Source organism: Bufo bufo, chromosome 9, assembly GCF_905171765.1.
Source record: "Bufo bufo chromosome 9, aBufBuf1.1, whole genome shotgun sequence".
NCBI lineage: Eukaryota > Metazoa > Chordata > Amphibia > Anura > Bufonidae > Bufo > Bufo bufo.
In genome coordinates this window covers 156,110,530-156,133,048 of record NC_053397.1, presented here as the reverse complement: position 1 = coordinate 156,133,048, position 22,519 = coordinate 156,110,530, and the positions used below count along the sequence as shown (strand labels likewise).

Sequence of the window (22,519 nt, the reverse complement as noted above, 5' to 3'; positions counted from 1 at the left end):
CAGGACCTTATCAGACCACTCCATATTTAGTATCGCTCTTGACATTTCTGAGACAGCCAGGCCGAGGGTTAGATACTGGCGTTTAAATGCCTTTTGGCTAACACTGATGGGTGACCCGTCCGATACGCTTCAATCCCTTAGGGAATATTTTCGTATAAATGAGGGGACTGCGTCTCCGATAGTTGTTTGGGAGGCGATGAAGGCATTCCTCAGGGGCTCCCTTATCAAAACAGTCAGTCGGATTAAATCTAAATCTAGAGAGCTTGATCTGCAGAAACACGATAATCTGAAGCTAGCGGAGGAAGCCTTTGTGTTGAATCCATCTAACCTAACAAGCAATGCCTTAAAGACTAGGCAGGAGGAGCTGAGGTGCCACCTCTTGGAAGTAGCAGAGAGGAAACGACTGTTTTACAAGCAGCAGCTTTTTACTGAAGGGGAGAGTGTAGGTCATATGCTCTCGGTTATTGCGAAAGCTCAGCAAGGGTCACAATATATTTCTGGCCTGTTAGATGCTGGTGGCGTCCTGAGGCGTGATACTGAAAACATTTTAAATATACCGAATAATTTTTATTCCTCTCTGTATACTTCTAAGGTGACATGTTCGGATGAGGAGATCGACGCCTTTTTGACTACATTGAATCTCCCTAAGCTCTCTAGGGAAGATAGTATGAGGTTAGAGGAGCCGATTGAGTTAGAAGAATTGAGGGCGGCACTAGCTGCTATGGCTAACGACAAGGCGCCAGGTTTAGATGGGCTCCCGGCGGAAGTATATAAGTCCTTTGCGGAAGTGTTGCTCCCGGAACTCCTGAAGGTATTCAATTATTCCAGAGAGGGAGGGGTGCTGCCTCCGTCTATGCAGGAGGCGCTAATAGTAGTCATTCCTAAGCCAGACAAGGATCACTCTCTCCCTGACTCATATAGACCGATATCGTTGCTCTCCACTGATGTTAAGTTGCTTGCAAAGGTATTGGCCATGCGTCTGTCTAAAGTGATTCTGTCTATCATACACTCTGACCAGACTGGCTTCATGCCTCAGAAATCAACGTCAATTAATATTAGAAGAGTGTTTGCCAGTATTCAACTTCCAGCTGAAAATGTTGGAGATAGAGCTATCCTATCTCCAACAGGGGTGCCCGCTGTCGCCTCTGTTATTTGCAGTTGCGATTGAGCCGTTAGCCGCAGCGATTCGTAGGTCATTGGACATTCGGGGGTTCCAGTATGGAACAGTTAATAATAAAGTGGCGATGTATGCGGACGACACTTTGCTTTTCCTGGGGGACACTGGTCCATCTTTGGAAGCGGCTATGAAAATCATTGACTGCTTCGGTGCCCTGTCGGGTCTGACTATTAACTGGAGTAAATCGGCAATTATGCTGCTTGACGGGCAAGTGCAGTCGCAGACAGTGCAAGAAATAAATATTCCATGTGTAGCGACCTTTAAGTATTTGGGTATTCATATATCCCCTAGAATCCAGGACTTTGAGCGCCTTAACTTTGACCCGCTGGTTATTAAATTTCGAAATAAAGCTAAGGCATGGTGTAAACTATACCTGTCGGTGGCGGGAAGAGCAAATCTTATTAAAATGGTGTTGATGCCCCAGCTACTCTATATTCTACATAATTCCCCGGTCTGGCTGTCGAAGTCCAAATTTGATCCAATTAATGCTACTTTTAGGGAGCTCATAAGGCGGAAGGGGCAACCGAGAATTAAACTTGAAACGTTGCAATATCCTAAAACAGAAGGGGGCCTTGCAGTGCCAAACCCCTGGGTGTACTTCCTGGCTGCACAATGCCAACATTTTAAAGGTTGGATAGAACTGGAGTCGAGTGAGGTGACGTGTCAGCTGTTTACTCATTGCTTGTCATCTAGTGACCTATTGTTGATCCTTGAGACTAGAGGGGCCGGGAAGAGTGGTCCGATGGGGGATTTGGGATACTTGATGCAGTCCGTGTGGAACAGGGTTAAGCTCCTGAGGGGGGTTGTCGGCAATATGGAATACACTCCATTGTGGGACAATCCCGTGCTGCTGGAATTCCTCTCTTTGTCTGATTCTGGGGCATGGAAAAGGAAGGGTATTCTGAGGTTGGGCCACATTCTGGAAGATAAGAATTTCATGTCCTTTGCCAGACTTCAGGAGGTATATGAACTGCTTAGAACTCACTTCTATAAGTACCTTCAGGTGAGACACGCATACAACTCCACATTTAGAGGTCCGACTGTGGTGGCAGGGAGAGTTGCTGCATTGCACCAGATTCTGTCCAGGGGGGCGAGGAGAGGTATGATCTCCTGTATATACAAGCTGTTGCTTGATAAGTTTCTACTGTTGCATCCGCTTGCGGCTAAGGGTAAATGGGAGAAAGATGTTGGCGAGCTAACAGATGACCAATGGTCTGACATACTGGAGGCGATACCTCTCTCTTCCTTGAGTGAAGGGCGTAAACTCTCGCAGCTGTTCATTGTCCATAGGGTCTACAAGACACCGTTTTTTTTGTTTCGCATAGGGTTTAGACCCACGGCTGAATGTCCAAGGTGCTCTATGGATTCTGCAGATTTGTTGCATATGATGTGGACGTGCGAGAGGCTAGGGAGATACTGGGAGATGGTATCTCAGACTATACAGGACGTCTACAAGGTACGGATACCGCCTGACCCTAGAGTGTGTGTGTTGGGATATGTCTCTGAACTGGCCTCTAGCCAGGTGCATAAAATAGCAATAGGTAGAGTGTTATATGTTGCTAGAAAGTTAATCGCCTTGCATTGGATACAGACAGCGCCGCCAACCTTAGGCGAATTCTTAAGTACAGTTGACACGATGTTAAGCTATGAGCGGATGGTGTACCAGAAGCGTGGCTGCCCAGCAAAATTTGAGAAATTATGGGAACCGTGGCCGTCGTTTCGACATCTGAATAGAAATGTTTAACAGTGTGCCTTTGTAATGTGCAGGTTAGTGTGGGGTGGGAAGGGAGGGGTTGGGGGGATGGGTTGAAATTTGAGTACTACACATGGTCTGGTATCCTGATTGCTATCAGCCTTATGGAAAATATGTCTCTATGTCATCTTTGATTGTGATATGTACAACTGCGTATTTACATTGTAAAATGTTCAATAAAAAAAGATCTGATTCAAAAAAAAAAATGACCTAATAAAATAGATCTTATCTGATGTGCTGTTGGCAAAACTCTTGGTCTTGTCTATAAATCCACAGAACTTGCAAGATCCACAGGGGAATGTCCCTGTAAGAGAACTGCGCAACCAGGACTGTGGTTTAGGACTTAGATAAAGACTATGTGTCAACATATCTCGTAAGTTGTTGCTGCGCCGATAGGTGACAGAAGGTTTGGGTGGGATCATGTTACCAATGTCTGGATCAGATTTAAGTATATCCCAATGTTCAAGGAGGACTTGACGTACAACCTCATGGGCACTGTCGTACGTGCCAATAATTCTGACATTGTTGTCATCGACCTCCCTCTTTTTGGGGGACAACAGAAGATCCCTATTGGCGCTGAGTGAATGTTGATACGCCTGTCTCAGGCATCGCTGTGGATAACCACGACGCCGAAACCTCTGTTGAAGATCTCTCGCAGCCACCCTGAAATCACCAAGTTGAGAACAATTCCTCCTCACCCTTAAATATTGTCCCTTCGGGATCCCTCTTTTCAGGGCCAAAGGGTGCCCACTCTCCCATTTTAACAAATTTTTGGTGGCCGTGGGCTTCCTGAACACATTGGTGATGATATGACCAGATGCATCCAGTGATATGGTGAGATCCAAAAAGGAAATTAGAAATTAGTTTGGAATCGATCTTAGACGTGAAAAATAGCCCTAATGGATTAATATTCAGGGCTGCAACAAACTCCTGGAACAAAACTCTGTCACACACCCCCCTTCCCCCACAGGACCAGCACATCATCAATGTATCTGATCCAGAGGGGGATGACAGATGTGAATCGCTCCATGTCCTCAGAAAAGACCACCTCCCTCTCCCACCAGCCCAGGTAGAGATTCGCAAAGGGACAGGGACTACCCATTGCGACCCCCCTGAGCTGGTGGAAGATCTGCCCATCAAACAAAAACACATTGTGCTTAAGGATAAAATTTAAAAGTTCCATCACAAAAGCATTGTGGCTCCTGCAGTGTTCGCCTCTTTGCTGAAAGAACGTGAGGACCGCTCTACAGCCCAAATCATGAGGAATGGAGCCGTAGAGCACCTCCACGTCCAAACTAGCTAACAGTATGTCCTTGTCACAATGGATACCGTTCAAACGTCCCAGTACCTCCATAGTGTCCCTGACATATGAGGGTAAACTAATGACAAATGGGCGTAGAACAGTATCCACGTATGTGCTGATGTTAGCAGTGAGGCAGTTAGTCCCGGACACTAAAGGTCATACCCCTTGTGAACTTTGGGAAGACAGTAAAAGGCGGCTGTGACTGGGTGTGCAGGTAGAAGAAAAGCTAGTTCAGTTTTGTCAATTAGCTTTTGCTCTAGTGCCCTATTTAAAACACAGGACAGTTCCATCCTAAATGCTGGTGTAGGATCAGATGGAAGTTGTTCATATGTGAGCTTATCCTTGAGCACTCTCATGCACATGTTGCGAAATTGCTCGTGTCCAAGGACCACAATGTTTCCACCTTTGTCTGAAGGTTTGATCACCAGCTCATTGTCCTGTTGGAGCATCCAGAGATCATCTCTCTCCTGCTTATTTAGATTATCCACACTCTGCGTATGGAAATCAAGCTGACGTAACTTGCTAGAGACCACAGCAACAAAAGTGTCAATAGGGTTACAGTCACTGATGGGAGGCATTTTAGTGGATGGCAGTCTAAGGTTCGTAAAGGGACCATCCCCAGGCGCACGTTGACCCTCAGTAAACAGGTCAGCCAGGAGTTGAACATCAGGCAGATCAGATATCTCAATCCCTAATTCTTCACATTTTTTACGGTCATGGGTGACAAAAAACTTGCGCTATTTCAGTTTGCGCGCAAACAGATTAAGGTCTTTCACCCAGCCAAAGCAGTCAAACCTCCGCATAGGAACAAACGAGAGGCCCTTCTGCAAAATCTGAGTTTCTATTGCAGTGAGAATACTGGAAGATTTAGGTTAATGATCTGGAGGTCATCCTTCTTGGCAGTGGCTGGAATATCTGGTGTCATTAGGGATGATTGGGAGGGTTTCATTGCTTGTTCCGTAGCAGGTATTGAGATACCGGAGGGGTATTGTCTAAAAAAAAAAAAAATGCTACTGTAACCTCCACCACCTCGTCCCCTTCTACCCTGACCCCTATTCCTACCACCATATGGTCTTCTATTAGACTGTGGACCTGTTATTTCGCCACCTGCAGTCTCAGGTTCAGGTCCCCCCTCCGAGGATGAAATCTCTGTCTCTAGCTCAAGGGCGTCTAAGTGTTTAGTGCTATAATCAAAGATCTTTCCCTCCTTGAAATCTCTGGTATCCCTATTGAACAGAGTATGCTTCTTCTTCTTGAGCTGAGCTGTGTATCTTTCTATGGAGGGTTGAAAGAGCGTTTCTATGGAGGGTTGAAAGAGCTTTTTTGCTGAAATCAGTGTGACTGCTGAATTTTTTAGTTGATTCAATGGCTTCCTTCAGTTCAATCTCCACAGATGACAAGACACTTCTTTCCTCCAACAGGAGCTTCATTAATCTCAGAGACAAGTCCACAAATTCTTTCCCCCACTTCTTGAGAAAGTCCGTGGACCTGAGTCGGACTGCTGGTGTAATGGGATTACGTAAACCCTGAGGGACAATTTTATTCCCAATATAGGTATCGAGAGACTGTACCTCCCACCAAGATCTCAAAGTTTTTACAAATTCTAGTGACCTGCGAAAAGGCGGAGGAGATAGTGATGATCTGAGAGGAAAAAGATATTTCTCGTTTAGAGAAGACCTCACTAGGATCTCCCATCCACTGGGCGGTATTAATACTATCGGACAAAAAGCCTGCCATTCCCTGTGAATAAACTAAATCAATACAAAATACAACTAGAGAATGGTGTTATGGGTATGCGTCCTATCTGGTGCTACACATGGTACCAGGCATCCAGTTGTACAGTACTTTACCCAGGTCTCACACCCAGGACCCTGTGGTGATATGCCCCCTAGTGTTGGTGGGTTTAGTTTGTGGGACACACCGATCATTCTGCTCCAGTGCAGTTCCACCTTCACCAGTGTGGTTATTATGATGGTTGGTCCCATAAATCAGTGACGTTTCAATCAGGTGCTTTGTGCAGTTTGGGTAGACACCCCTATATTTTACTCAGACATTATAATAAAGCTTTTGTTATTTTGTTTTAGCGTCCTTCCTCATATATATTTATTCGATACTTCAATAGGACGCATACCCATAACACGATTCTTTAGTTGTTTTTTGTATTGATTTAGTTTATTCACAGGGAATGGCAGGCTTTTTGTCCGGTAGTATTAATACCGCCCAGTGGATGGGAGATCCTAGTGAGGTCTTCTCTGAACTAGAAATATATTTTTCCTCTCAGACCATCATTATCTCCTCCGCCTTTAAGCAGGTCACTAGAATTTATAAAAACTTTGTGAGATCTTGGTGGGAGGTACAGTCTCTCGATAGCTATATTGGGAATAAAATTGTCCCTCGGGGTTTAGGATCCCTATCCTCGAACTTATCCTGATATATAGATAAATTACTTCAACCAACAGTCCAGAAACAGGCCAATTTGAAAGATACCACACAGGTTATAGAAATCTTGGAGGGCTTGAGTTTTGATCCAACATGGACAATTTGTACCTTGGATGTACAATCTTTATACACTGTAATTAAACACAAGCAAGGTGTTACTGCTATGAAACATATGCTGTTGGAAGAGAACAGATTACCGATGGAGCAAATTGAATTTCTGGCAGAACTACATGTTCTTTGAGTCCGAATATTATCTGCAGGTCCAGGGAACGGCCATGGGCACCAGGTTCGCCCCAAGTTATGCCAACCCTTTACTTGGGATGGACCTGGTGCTCTGGCTTCGTTATATCGACGATGTAGTTTTCATATGGAAGAAAGACAGATTAGCCTTGTCCAAATTCTTAGAGGTCATTAATACTAATGAACTGAATTTACAATTCACTGCACATATTTGCGATTCATCAATAGAGTTTCTGGATTTGCAATTAACTCCGACAAATCAAGGAATAGTTTGTAGTACTTACTTTAAGCCAGTGTTAAAGGAATGGATTTATCTTCTTCAGTAGTTGCCATCTTCCAAGGTGGTTACTAAATGTGCCGGAAGGCCAATTTAGGAGACTCAAGCGTAACTGCACATCGGAAGCCACCTTCGAACAGGAGGCAGTACAAATGAAGCAGAAATTTATGGAAAAAGAGTATCCAATGGATCTGGTAAATACCTCCTTAGAAAAAATAAGGCGAGTAAATAGGGATACTTTCTTTGATAATAAAAAGGATGAGGGGCAGAAAAAGAAAGTGAATAATCAAATGAGACTCATGATACCATTTAACAATCAATATAAAGATGTTCTAAATATAATGAACAAACATTGGCACCATCTGCAAAAGGATAGGATCATAGGAGGGGAGATTCCATTAAGACCTTGTGTAACATTTTCTAAAGCCCCGAATCTAGGCATACAAATAGCACCAACCATTAAAAATCCAAAACAACTAGAAGCATCAGTACAGAGATGGATCGGCCCTAAAGGTTTTTATAGGTGCGGGACATGTAATGCATGTTCAATAACTTCTTTTCCAAAAAAGACCACAGAGGTTACTTCAAGTGTTAATGGACACGTACACCAAATTAGGGAGTTTTTGACGTGCAACTCTATTATAGTGTTATCTACGTTATCACCTGTCCATGCAACAAGCAGTACGTAGGACGTACCAAAAGGACCTTAAAAAAGCGTATATATCGGAACATATGGCCAATATACGAAAGGGAGATATTAAACACACTTTATCCCACCATTTCAAAAATATTAAACGCACTTTATCCCACCATTTCAAAAGTATGCATAATAAAGATCCATCAGGTTTAACATATGCTGCTATAGAACATATTAACCAACAATGGCGCGGGGGAGATCATATAAAACGCATGTCTAGAGTGGAATCTCGACTAATTTTTTAATTCGATTCTCTGGTTCCACAAGGCCTTAATGCAGATATGGAAGTATTCGGATTCCTATAATTATCGGGTGGGGCTTCAGAGCCGATGGGGGACCCTAGAGGTGTTTTTCGACCTCGGGGTCTCCTCTTGACTCGGAGGCTCCATCTTTATATCCACAAGAGAAGATTCAGTTGCAATTATATCATTGGAGAAAGGTTCTTTGGCAACTTCTATAAGTTTGTTAAGTTTTATCTAATTTTTACAGTTAAGCAATTTTATTCAAGTATATGCTTTATAAGACTAGTCCCTGGAGGTGTGGAGCATCATTCCTCCGTTTTTTTTGCCATCAATTGTCTTTCTTAACCATTGATTGACAGAAAATTATAAATTATATGATGATTATGATACAAAGAATGAAAACTTTATTCATATTTGGACTTTTTATGAGTTTAATCAGGACTGAAGATCATTCCATGTCAAGTTTTCGAGATTTCCGAAATTTGAGGTGGAGCTTAGAGGGTATATAAAGGCACATGGAGATTCATAAAACTACCACTGAGGAAGGAATAAGACCCCAATTATACTCCGAAACGCTTTTGGTCTATTTCAAATATTTTCCAGTGCCTTTTGAAGAAGAACTCACAAGAATACTACCGGTAGTAAACATCTTTGATAAAGAACCGACTCAACGTTGGGATCAAGTTTTTAAGAAATCGCTAAGAGCAGTCAGCTGTATAGAACGGAGAGACGGAGGTATACTCGCGATAATATAGCGAGATTTGGATACAAGTCCGAGAAAAAGACGTCACAGATTTGTGGGAAAGGAGCGTGATACACGCCAACAACAGGTGACGGGTTGAATTCAGCACCAAACGGACTGAGAGTCATGACTGCAAAATCGTGAGTACTATAACAACTCTCACCATACAATATCGATTCGCAACAATATTCGAATTGAACATCGAGTGAGATACTAGTGCTGGCCTCAATTAAGCGGTCATATTGAATTTACTCTCCATCCGAAAGTATCGCTCTATTGGAGTCAAATTGCGAATATTTGTAAGATCTTGTACCGACATATCGAATTATACTCCCCATCCGAAATATCCGCAAACCAAGCGGTCACATTGAATTCACTCTCCATTCGAACTATCGCTGCAATATGGTCTGTTTGTGAATACATGTAAGAACTGGGGAACCATTCAGCCATTGTGTACCCACATATCGAATATATTTATTTTTTCATCCAAATTATTTTTTCATCCGAATTATTGCTCTATTAAGGTCTGATTGCGAACTTCTGTAATAATTTAGCAACTATTCAAGCTTTCTTGTACCCGGGTATATTAAGTTGAGACAATAACCAGCATAAATATATTGACTAATTGATTCATTGTGACCATTCTGGATACCAGACCACACGCTTCAAGATTCAGGTGGTTTAGTTTATTTTATTGTAATTTCTGTAGTATTGGCCAATACTTATATTTTATTATGTCTGCTATTAATGTGAATAAATTTTAATTTGATACGAATACTTTGCGTGACCCATGTAAATTGTGAGTGCCGACCATTTCATTTTTTCTAGCATTTATTTGGCAAATGGGGGTTTACAATTGATCGTGCACCCGGACAGAATTCTCCACACAAAGTAGAGCCACCCTTATCTGAATTTAACTGACAGTAAGAAACAAGATTCCCTGGTCTGACGAAACCAAGATTGAAATTTTTGGCCTCAATTATAAGCCTCATGTCTGCAGGAAACCAGACACTGCTCATCACTTGCTCAATGTCATCCTAATAGTAAAGCATGGTGGTGGCAGCATCATGCTATGGGGGTGATATTTTACTTGGTATCAAAATCTAAGTCCAAATTCTGATATCTTGACAACCCTAATCCAGACTGGGCCAATGGTTCACCTTTCAACAAGACAATGGCGCTAACTACATCTAAGTACATAGCCAAGACAACACATGAGTGGCTTAGGGACAGCTATGTGAATGTCCTTGAGTGGTCCAGCCAGATCCCTGACTTGAACCCAATCGAACATCTCTGGAGAGACCAGACAATGGCTGTCCACTGATGATCCCCATCCAACCTGATAGAACTTGAGAGGATCTGGCAGAAAATCCCCAGTTCCCGGTGGGCAAACCTTGTGACATCATAACTTTAGGTGTGCATAGCGATCCCTGTTATAGTGTTCTTGTAAAGTTGCATCATCTTTTCTGCTTCTGAGATGCTGAGCAAGTAAAATTATGGTAAACTCTGTCTCACGCTCATCGACTGTGTTCACATAATGAGGTGATGTCACAGATTTTGCAATCATATCCTAAAATCACTGCAAAACCTCAGCATTTTTGGAAAATCTGAGAAAAACCAAAGCGTTACTACAATGTGTGAACACAGCCTTCTTATTTGCTCAGAATCTCTTCTGTGAAGCCGAGAAGACGCTGCAACTTCAGAAGCAGCCTACTCACAACACTAGGGATATATCCACATACCCAAAGGAGCAGAGAGAAGCAAGTTTGAGCATGTGTGTTCACCTCAGCACATTTACCGAGGTGCACACAGAAAGGTTGTTCAACAGAAACAGCAGATGGCACTATTATAACATTCTTTCAGGTATATTTAAGGGTTTAACCCTTTTTACCCCAGAGGTTTTTGACTTTGCATTTTCGTTTTTTGCTGCCTGCCTTCCCACTGGCAACAGTGAGAGAGGACATCGAGGAGGTTTTTTAGGGACACCATTGGGGTCTCTGGAACCAACTCAGTTTACAAGCGAGTACCCACTCAGAAACAGGAGAGGCAATTGAGGGTGTCTGGATCTAATAACACCTCACAGATTATTAATCTTTCCAGACGTACCCTAACCACTGCTGAAATGACGGTCTTGAGCAAAGGCCTGTCTTTTGTACCTGAATGTAGATTCAATCCCTTCACGTGGGTGAAAGATGTCAATCTATTTATTAGAAAGCTCAAGTGGAAGAAATTCTTCTGTACCCATGACAGGGAAGAATGTGAGAAACTGGGTATTAATCAGGAGGATCTTCCTGATGTGAGACTGCTTGCAGGTCTTCTAGCGGAGGGTGATAGAGATCTAGGTGAAGGACCATTTACTGATCTAAAACCTGTGTCTAAAAAATTCCCTCCGGTGGGGAACTACTCGCCTCTTGATGTCTTCCTCACTGTTTTCACGGAAAGAATACGATCTTTACATGTCCAGAGTCCTTATCCAAGAAATGTGTCTGAGCAGGAACAACTAGCACTAGTACAATTACAGCAAGATCCAACTATAGTAATTAAGCCCTCAGACAACGGTGGGAACATAGTGGTTCTTGATGCTAATATCTACGTACAAATGTGTAAGAGAATTCTTGATGATAATATCTGTTATATCAAACTGGACCACAATCCTCTTGAGGCCTACAAAAATTAACTGAGTCAAATTCTTAGTAGAGCAAAGTGGCGCAGATTGATAAATGCAAATGAATTTGCATACCTTCTGCCCACTCACCCGACACTATCGGCCTTTTACAGTTTACCCAAAATACATAAGGCGACTGACCCACTGAAGGGAAGGCTGATAGTGTCGGGAATTGGTAGCCTCACTGAAAGAATCAGTATATATGTGGACAGAGTCTTGAGGCCATTTGTATTCAGTTTACCGTCTTTTGTTAGGGACTCTATGGATGTGTTGAGGAGATTGAAGGACATCAGATGTTACAATGACACCCTATTGGCCAGTTTGGATGTAGAAACTTTATATAGCTCCATCCCGCATCAACGAGGCTGTGATGCAGCCCATACATTTTTACTGGAGAGAGGGTCTCAGTTCTATGAACACAATGAACTGCTGAATTTCATTCTGCACCACAACATCTTCTTGTTTGACCGTTCTCTCTACCGCCAGCTCAGGGGGGTGGCAATGGGCAGTCCCTGTGCCCCTACTTTTGCCAAACTCTACCTGGGCTGGTGGGAGAGAGAGGCTGTCTTTAACGAGGAGATGGAAGAATGGACCTCATCCATACTATTATGGATGAGGTTCATTGATGACATCTTCATCTTGTGGAAGGGTACGAAGAAGAGTTTTTCGGACTTTGTATCAAGATTGAATGTCAACTCTTTGGGCCTGTTCTTTACATCGGAAATCGATGAAAGACATATTACCTTTTTGGACTTCTCAATTGAGATTGACCCCTCTGGTCATATCAAAACAAAAGTGTTTTGTAAACCTACGGCCACTAATGCCCTCTTGAGGTGGGTACTACGGCCACTAATGCCCTCTTGAGGTGGGTACGCCACTCAAGAGGGGTATTCCTAAGGGACAGTACCTTAGAATGAGACGGAACTGTTCTCAGTGGTCTGACTTCAAGGCATCAGCTGATGACCTTAAAAAAAAGTTTATTGAGAAGGGTTATCCTAAACCGGTCTTTAAGGAAGCATATCAACATGCGGCAGCATGTGATAGAGAACAGCTTTTGCATCCTAGAAATAGGACATCTGATGATGCACAGATACGGATAATAGGTACCTTTGACACGGCACATAAGGAGATGCGTGCTCTGCTTACTGAATACTGGGACATTTTAAAAACTGACCCGGATGTTGGACATCTAGTGGGCAGTTATCCCATGATTACGTACCGACGTGGTGGTAACATCAAGGACAAATTGGCCCATAGTGCCTTTAGTACACCTGGAAATGAGACCTGGTTGGGGGCCAATATACCTAATGGCACATATAAGTGTGGTAACTGCATAGCATGCAAAGTGATTTTGAAGAGCACACGGTTCAGGAGTTCAACCACAGGACATGAATATCATATTAAATCCTTCATCAACTGTAAGACAGTTGGGGTGGTATACCTGGCAACCTGCGTTTGTGGTTCACAATACGTAGGGAAAACGAAACGTGAATTTAGGAGGCGCATAGGGGAACATCTTTTGAAGATTAAAAACTCCGGGGATACCCCTATTGCACAACATGTGGCTATTTGTCATCCTGGTATCACAGATTGTTTTAAATTCCAAGGTATAGAACATGTAAGACCACCACCCAGGGGAAGTGATATCGAAACACTGCTCCTCAGAAAGGAGGCGCAGTGGATTTTCACCTTAAACACTGTGAAGCCCAAGGGCCTCAATGATGCGATCTCATATGCATGCTTCATTGAATGAACACTTCCCCTATGATGGCATCCATTTATATCATCATTTTCTACTATGCGTTCTGTTCCTAATCTGTATACCGTTGCCCAATTTGAATATCTCTCTCCTGTAGTTTAGATATGCATTGTACCCATTTAACACTCTTGGGTTCCTAATGTGTCCTCTATTCCCTATACACATCCTCTAAGTGTAACTCCAATACATATCCCCGATGTCCCTGACAGCAGGGTTATCGTTATGAATCATGGGGATCCTTTATGGTCTCTATTGATATCACTGTGTACTTTTATTCCTAAGTATATCCGTATTGTTTTTGTCCCCGCCTACCTGGTGACTCAAGCATGCGTCACAGACCTATCCTCCCCCTTACCACACCGACGAATACGCTGGGAGCAGACGGAGCATACGTCACATACTCGTCCTTCGCCTTGTCATAACGATGGATGGCGCTGGCAATAGGCGGAGTCTCGCCGATGATGATCAATGGGCGGTCTATCTCTTTGCAGTGACGGCAACAGGGGGCGGAGCCAGTTGGTTGTCTGTCCCTCTGTATGACGATGCAATAGACTGCCTGTCTATCTGTAATGACGGCAGCAGTGGGCGAGGCTATTCGGCGTAGTAGCTTTCTAGTGGACGTCTGCTGGATGTTTGGCATGTAGATGGGAGGAGTTTCCTCCATTTAAACAAGCGCGCACTACGCGCGCGTCACGGCCAATATATCCCGGAGGCTCGTCGCTGCACGCACGACATCAGAGGCGTGCAGCATCTCTAGTCAGTAAAATCTCTAGGTCTTTTGCAACTTGTTGTATACCCACCACCAGGGTTGCAATACTTGGCGCCAGCAAAGGACTTAGTAACTTGCTCCTGATGAACCGACAAAAAGTTGGATAGGGAAACGCGTCGAGCAACTTTACATCTAGAGCCTTATAGTGTTATCCTCTAAGGGTGGCGATCTGTGTAGGGTCTCTGGCCCAGTATGCACAGTGCTATCTAAGATCAATTTTGGATCACTGTACTAACTCTACAATTAGCTTACATCCTCCTAAATATAAAGGAGGTTTTATGAAATTGTATACATTTGGGATCGATTATCCCGGTGCGGGATCCAACATTGCATGGCCCCAAGGGTCCACAGCCCTGCTATGTGGAGTGTGAATAACGCTCCTGCTGATCACTAGAGTAATTACACCAGCATTAAAATACTCCTAAATATAAAGGAGTTCTAGTGATAGGGTGTTTGTAGGAATCAGCATAATATTAGTCTGAGACATTCCAATTCACCCTATCAAGCCCATTTGTGTGGAGATCTATTTTTATAGTATTTAATAAAGTGTTTTTAGCGTACTTTACATAGGCAGTTAAACATATTTTGTAATAGTATGTCTACAATATCATTACATCCAAGTGAATTAGTTCCTGCCTTCCCAGACACCAAATCTAGAGAGGACCCTGTCCGGGAAGGGTTTTATAATATATCAAACAATTACTAACCACTCTTATCCCAGACACTAAAACTTAACTTTTACTTCTTTATTAAAACAAGTGGAAAAGGTAAACACATGAGAGCTAACTGAAAGATTAAAACTAGCTATACCCCACAAAGTGCTCTTCAAGACTGGTATACAACGTAGGAGCGCAGGCGGGGGTGCACTGACCCGCACTGCCTTTCCCAGATCCCTGCTATATTAGCTGAGATATTGCACTGTGCCTCATTACTAATAACCCCCCACGAGGCGTGAGTTGTGGGGCAAAGCCTGTTCACATACTGAATGATTGACACTAAGCGCACAAAGTTCAGTCTAGCACCGGTGAAGTACAGCAATTAAAACCTAATTAGCTAATCTGGCTTCATCAGGGGTAGTGGGCAGACTTGAATGGCGAACGCTGGTATAAGAAACTTATAGGCTACCTTCTCACTGACTGTGGAGATAGGAGCCAATCCAACCTAGGTATAAACGTGCCTACTTGAAGTGCCCTATACGGATAAGAGTTTTAGCTGTGACGAACTCCCTCGTCACCTGCAATTGGTAGTTACCTTATGACCCGCTGCGCAGTGGGCTTCGGCGCCCAGACTTACCTTCTGTACTCGCCGATAACCCTCACTGCGCTTGTGCCGGAACTTAGCGATCTGAAGTCTTTTATCTCCCTGTTTCTATGGCGCACTGTGCCTGCGCTCGGTCTTCATCACTACAACAGAGTACTGTAGCCACTGCGCCTGTGCTTGCACTTAGAGACAATGCACACTATTCTTACAGGCACTGTGCCCAATTTGCTAATGTAGGAGTCTAACTTGTCACCTGCTTTTTTTATATGCTGCACTTATTTAAACTAGGTTGTTAATCAACTGATTTGATAATATTGTGAGATCTGATATTGTATATTATATACTATGCATTTGGTAGTGACATAGGGAGAGGTTCTCCAACATCATTTATTATTTATAGCTATCAGCTAGTTCATCTAGTATATTGATTTATGGCACTATATTTGTTTCTCATGTACATAGTGCCCATTATACTGATTTATGGCACTATATTTGTTTCTCATGTACATAGTTACCATTATTTGGAGACCTTACCCAAACTCTACCACTGTAAACACCTATTGAGGTGCCTGCCTTATCGTTACTTAAAATTATTGATTAGTCCAGCGTTTTAATATGCTCACTACACTGCGTGCAGAAATATTAGGCAAATGAGTATTTTGACCACATCATCCTCTTTATGCATGTTGTCTTACTCCAAGCTGTATAGGCTCAAAAGCCTACTACCAATTAAGCATATTAGGTGATGTGCATCTCTGTAATGAGAAGGGGTGTGGTCTAATGACATCAACACCCTATATTAGGTGTGCATAATAATTAGGCAACTTCCTTTCCTTTGGCAAAATGGGTCAAAAGAAGGACTTGACAGGCTCAGAAAAGTCAAAAATAGTGAGATATCTTGCAGAGGGATGCAGCACTCTTAAAATTGCAAAGCTTCTGAAGCGTGATCATCGAACAATCAAGCGTTTCATTCAAAATAGTCAACAGGGTCGCAAGAAGCGTGTGGAAAAACCAAGGCGCAAAATAACTGCCCATGAACTGAGAAAAGTCAAGCGTGCAGCTGCCAAGATGCCACTTGCCACCAGTTTGGCCATATTTCAGAGCTGCAACATCACTGGAGTGCCCAAAAGCACAAGGTGTGCAATACTCAGAGACATGGCCAAGGTAAGAAAGGCTGAAAGACGACCACCACTGAACAAGACACACAAGCTGAAACGTCAAGACTGGACCAAGAAATATCTCAAGACTGATTTTTCTAAGGTTTTATAGACTGATGAAATGAGAGTGAGTCTTGATGGGCTAGATGGATGGGCCCGTGGCTGGATTGGTAAAGGGCAGAGAGCTCCAGTCCGACTCAGACGCCAGCAAGGTGGAGGTGGAGTACTGGTTTGGGCTGGTATCATCAAAGATGAGCTTGTGGGGCCTTTTCGGGTTGAGGATGGAGTCAAGCTCAACTCCCAGTCCTACTACCAGTTTCTGGAAGACACCTTCTTCAAGCAGTGGTACAGGAAGAAGTCTGCATCCTTCAAGAAAAACATGATTTTCATGCAGGACAATGCTCCATCACACGCGTCCAAGTACTCCACAGCGTGGCTGGCAAGAAAGGGTATAAAAGAAGAAAATCTAATGACATGGCCTCCTTGTTCACCTGATCTGAACCCCATTGAGAACCTGTGGTCCATCATCAAATGTGAGATTTACAAGGAAAGAAAACAGTACACCTCTCTGAACAGTGTCTGGGAGGCTGTGGTTGCTGCTGCACGCAATGTTGATGGTGAACAGATCAAAACACTGACAGAATCCATGGATGGCAGGCTTTTGAGTGTCCTTGCAAAGAAAGGTGGCTATATTGGTCACTGATTTGTTTTTGTTTTGTTTTTGAATGTCAGAAATGTATATTTGCGAATGTTGAGATGTTATATTGGTTTCACTGGTAAAAATAAATAATTGAAATGGGTATATATTTGTTTTTTGTTAAGTTGCCTAATAATTATGCACAGTAATAGTCACCTGCACACACAGATATCCCCCTAAAATAGCTAAAACTAAAAACAAACTAAAAACTACTTCCAAAAATATTCAGCTTTGATATTAATGAGTTTTTTGGGTTCATTGAGAACATGGTTGTTGTTCAATAATAAAATTAATCCTCAAAAATACAACTTGCCTAATAATTCTGCACTCCCTGTATATACTGTTTTCACAACTGAAGAGTATAACGTGCAGGTCTCCATGTTATAAAAATGATGAATATGTGAAACCTTCATTGAGGCCACTGGGGCTGAGGCTGTCCAGGCGGTAAATCCACCTCGTCTCTTCTTGAAGGAGAATTCTATCCCGATCTCCTCTGCGTGCTCCTAAGGTTTTTTTGCATAGACCTCAAAATTGTAAAGATCTCGGATCACCATTATGAAACGCTCTGACATGTTTTGATATTGTCGTATCTGATTTTGTGTTGATACTACTGATATGTTGGCAGATTCGCTGTCGGAAATCCTGGGATGTTTTGCCCACATACAATTTGGAACAAGGGCACCGTGCAATATAAAGGATGCCCTTTGTCTGACAATTAATAAATTGTCTAATTTCATATTTTCTGTCATTCAGGGGGTTTGTAAATGTCTTCAGCTTTTGGATATATGGGCAGAAGCTACATCTACCACAAGGCTAGCTTCCCACTGTATTGGACATTTTTATGGCGTTCATTATGCGGTAAAAGTGACTTGTGATCTTCATTATCCAGGTCAGTACGAATCCGGCAATACCACATATGTGCACTTTTCCTTGCATTTTGACACTGGAAAAAAAAGAAACCTTGAAAAAATTAAATTTTTCTTTTTTTTTGCAGTCATATTCTGACCCCTATAACTTTTTTGTAGTTATGTTTGTGGAGCTCTATGAGGGCTCATTTTTTTGCAGGGTGATGTGTACTTTGATACCATTCTGGGGCGTGTACGACTTTTTGATCACTTTTTATTTCATTTTTTGTGGGAGGAGAAGCAACCAAAAAATGGAAAATCGTCCATTTTTACCTTTTTTTTGTTTTGCCTTTTTCTGTATGGGATTAATACTTTTATATTTTTTTTATTTGTAAAAACTTTATAAACTTTTTTTTTTTACACTTTTTTCTATAGTTACCATAGGGAACTATAACAATCAACCATTTGATTCCTATTATTATAGACTCCAATGCACTTGCATTGGAGTCTATGATTATTTGACTACTTTACTATGGAGCCCTATTACAGGCAAGGCCTCCATAGAAAAGACTGTGCAGCAGCCTCCAGTCATAGACCATGAAAGGGGCTGCAGCACACAAGCTCCGGCTCCTCCAATAGCCGCACAGGGGAGTCGGAGCATAAAGAGAAGCGCGCTCAGATACCGTGGTCAGGCTTGACCACAGCATCTGAGGGGTTAAATGTCTGCAATCTGTATTATTGCCGGTTGAGAACAGCAGATACCAGGTTGCTATGGCACCCACTCCACTCGGAAGTGGGCGCCATCTTTAAAGACCCAACACGTGACGTAATAATACGTCACATGTCGGGAACGGGTTAAGGTGTAAGAAGACGTTAATTAACAGAAGGCTACTCACGTAACATACAAAAACAGTAGGGGCAATGTATAAAATCAGCAGCCATGTCAGCTAACTTTGTAGAAGATTATGAAAATTTGGCATATTGGGGGTCATTTACGAACAGATATACGCCAACTTTGTGGCCTATATTTGGCGCATATTTTGTCGCACGCCATGCTGCGGGAGCCTCTACATAACTTTGGCGATCCACCATCAGCAATAGGGCTTATTAAGACCGGCATCTAAAACGGCAATCTTAATAAATGTGCCCCATGGTGTTTATTTTTTAAACGATAATTCTTTACAGTATATAAATATATTTGAAAAAAGTTAAATGTAAACAACATACCACAAAGTGTATGAGATAGCTGAGTTTTTCCAGTTCGGAATTCTGGATATTTATAGAAGAGAGAAAACACAGTTGCATGAGTAAATATGAATAGGAAATTTCAATGCAATTTTGAAAACTACAAATTTAGCTTTCGAACACATGTGGAGCTCTAACCAACTCCAAATTTAAATTTATCTGAGCAGTGCCATTCATCTACTAAGCTGCAGCTAAAATCTATGTTGCTGTAACACTGCTTTTAGGATCCACTTAGAAGTTGGTACAGGAAATACACTTCAACTGTATCACAATTTCATTGATGTGTTGGTCCCGTGTTCATATACAGTGGGATGCGAAAGTTTGGGCAACCTTGTTAATCGTCATGATTTTCCTGTATAAATCGTTGGTTGTTACGATAAAAAATGTCAGTTAAATATATCATATAGGAGACACACACAGTGATATTTGAGAAGTGAAATGAAGTTTATTGGATTTACAGAAAGTGTGCTATAATTGTTTAAACAAAATTAGGCAGGTGCATAAATTTGGGCACCACAAAAAAAAAATGAAATCGATATTTAGTAGATCCTCCTTTTGCAGAAATTACAGCCTCTAAACGCTTCCTGTAGGTTCCAATGAGAGTCTGGATTCTGGTTGAAGGTATTTTGGACCATTCCTCTTTACAAAACATCTTTAGTTCATTCAGGTTTGATGGCTTCCGAGCATGGACAGCTCTCTTTAAGTCACACCACAGATTTTCAATTATATTCAGGTCTGGGGACTGAGATGGCCATTCCAGAACGTTGTACTTGTTCCTCTGCATAAATGCCTTAGTGGATTTTGAGCAGTTTTTAGGGTCATAGTCTTGTTGAAAGATCCAGCCCCGGCGCAGCTTCAGCTTCGTCATTGATTCCTGGACATTGGTCTCCAGAATCTGCTGATACTGAGTGGAATCCATGCGTCCCTCAACTTTGACAAGATTCCCAGTCCCTGCACTGGCCACACAGCCCCACAGCATGATGGAACCACCACCATATTTAACTGTAGGTAGCAGGTGTTTTTCTTGGAATGCTGTGTTCTTTTTTCTCCATGCATAACGCCCCTTGTTATGGCCAAATAACTCAATTTTAGTTTCATCGGTCCAAAGCACCTTATTCCAAAATGAAGCTTGCTTGTCCAAATGTGCTTTAGCCCTCCTCAAGCGGCACTTTTTGTGCTGTGGGCGGAGAAAAGGCTTCCTCTGCATCACTCTCGCATACAGCATCTCCTTGTGTAAAGTGCGCCGAATGGTTGAAAGATGCACAGTGACTCCATCTGCAGTAAGATGATGTTGTAGGTCTTTGGTGCTGGTCTTTGGGTTGACTCTGACTGTTCTCACCATTCGTCGCTTCTGTCTATCTGAGATTTTTCTTGGTCTGCCACATCGAGCCTTAACTTGAACTGAGCCTGTGGTCTTCCATTTCCTCAATATGTTCCTAACTGTGGAAACAGACAGCTGAAATCTCTGACACAGCTTTCTGTATCCGTCCCCTAAACCATGATGGTGAACAATCTTTGTCTTCAGGTCATTTGAGAGTTGTTTTGAGACCCCCATGTTGCTACTCTTCAGAGAAAATTAAAAGAGGAGGGAAACTTACAATTGACCCCCTTAAATACTCTTTCTCATAATTGGATTCACCTGTGTATGTAGGTCAGGGGTCACTGAGCTTACCAAGCCAATTTGAGTTCCAATAATTAGTTCTAAAGGTTTTGAAATCAATAAAATGACAACAGTGCCCAAATTTATGCACCTGCCTAATTTTGCTTAAACAATTATAGCACACTTTCTGAAAATCCAATAAACTTAATTTCACTACTCAAATATCACTGTGTGTGTCTCCTATATGATATATTTAACTGACATTTTTTATCGTAACAACCAACGATTTATACAGGAAAATCATGACGATTAACAAGGTTGCCCAAACTTTCGCATCCCACTGTATGCCCGCAATCCTTAAAAAAAATGAAGTTTTAATATATGCAAATGAGCTTCTGGGAGCAACGGGGGAATTGTCGTTACACTTACAGGCTCTGCTCTTATCATGCCGGGGCCTGTCAAAGTGGAGAAGATTCAGCAGTTGCAAAGAGAGCAGAGCCTCTAGGTGTAACATCCGTTGCTCCTAGAGGCTCATTTGCATATATTAAAACATCATTTTCCTCAGCAATGCCAGCACATATGAACATGCGACCAACACAGATGCCTTCAGCTGCCAAGCGCACATGTAAGAGGTCAGAAAGTTTCATAGTAAATCTGCTGACAGATGCCCTTTAAAGTGCTGAAGGATAGTGAACAAAACTATAATTTTCCAAAAGTGGGTGAGTGAAGGACATGATATGCTTATGATGAGGATGGACTCTGATGCTGAGGTGTTAACTATCCAAAATTACTGTATGATTATCCAATGATCTTGAAAGGTCCACACCAACATCTAAAACTTTTAACAAGTTTACACCATCAGCTGCCTATTGGGAATGGTTACCTTCATAAAATCTTTTCCTTTGGTGTTTCCTATGTTTAGGAAGCACAAAAAGAATGATTCTATACTGTTCTCCAGGTCTTTCAGCATTTCATACTCTAGGCTGATATACTAATCCTGTCTAAAATGTAAATAGTAAGGCAGTTTAGATGTGCCAAATTTACCACAAGGGCTCATGTAGGATGATAAATGTAAAGTCGTGGCCAAAAGTTTTGAGAATGACACAAATATTAGTTTTCACAAAGTTTGCTGCTAAACTGCTTTTAGATCTTTGTTTCAGTTGTTTCTTTGATGTAGTGAAATATAATTACACGCACTTCATACGTTTCAAAGTCTTTTATCGACAATTACATGACATTTATGCAAAGAGTCAGTATTTGCAGTGTTGGCCCTTCTTTTTCAGGACCTCTGCAATTCGACTGGGCATGCTCTCAATCAACTTCTGGGCCAATTCCTGACTGATAGCAACCCATTTTTTCATAATCACTTCTTGGAGTTTGTCAGAATTAGTGGGTTTTTGTTTGTCCACCCGCCTCTTGAGGATTGACCACAAGTTCTCAATGGGATTAAGATCTGGGGAGTTTCCAGGCCATGGACCCAAAATGTCAACGTTTTGGTCCCCGAGCCACTTAGTTATCACTTTTGCCTTATGGCACGGTGCTCCATCGTGCTGGAAAATGTATTGTTCTTCACCAAACTGTTGTTGGATTGTTGGAAGCAGTTGCTGTTGGAGGGTGTTTTGGTACCATTCTTTATTCACGGCTGTGTTTTT

The 22,519-nt window shown here is 42.3% G+C and overlaps 1 protein-coding gene across 1 annotated transcript in view; it reads right to left on the bottom strand.

Moving 5' to 3' along the window:
• Window positions 1-22,519, bottom strand: part of DMC1 (DNA meiotic recombinase 1) — a 301,837-nt gene that overhangs the window by 217,789 nt on the left and 61,529 nt on the right. The window contains exon 6 of the mRNA XM_040408781.1: window positions 19,250-19,291. Coding sequence (XP_040264715.1) covers window positions 19,250-19,291 — 42 coding nt within the window. The remainder of the gene's footprint in view (window positions 1-19,249; window positions 19,292-22,519) is intronic.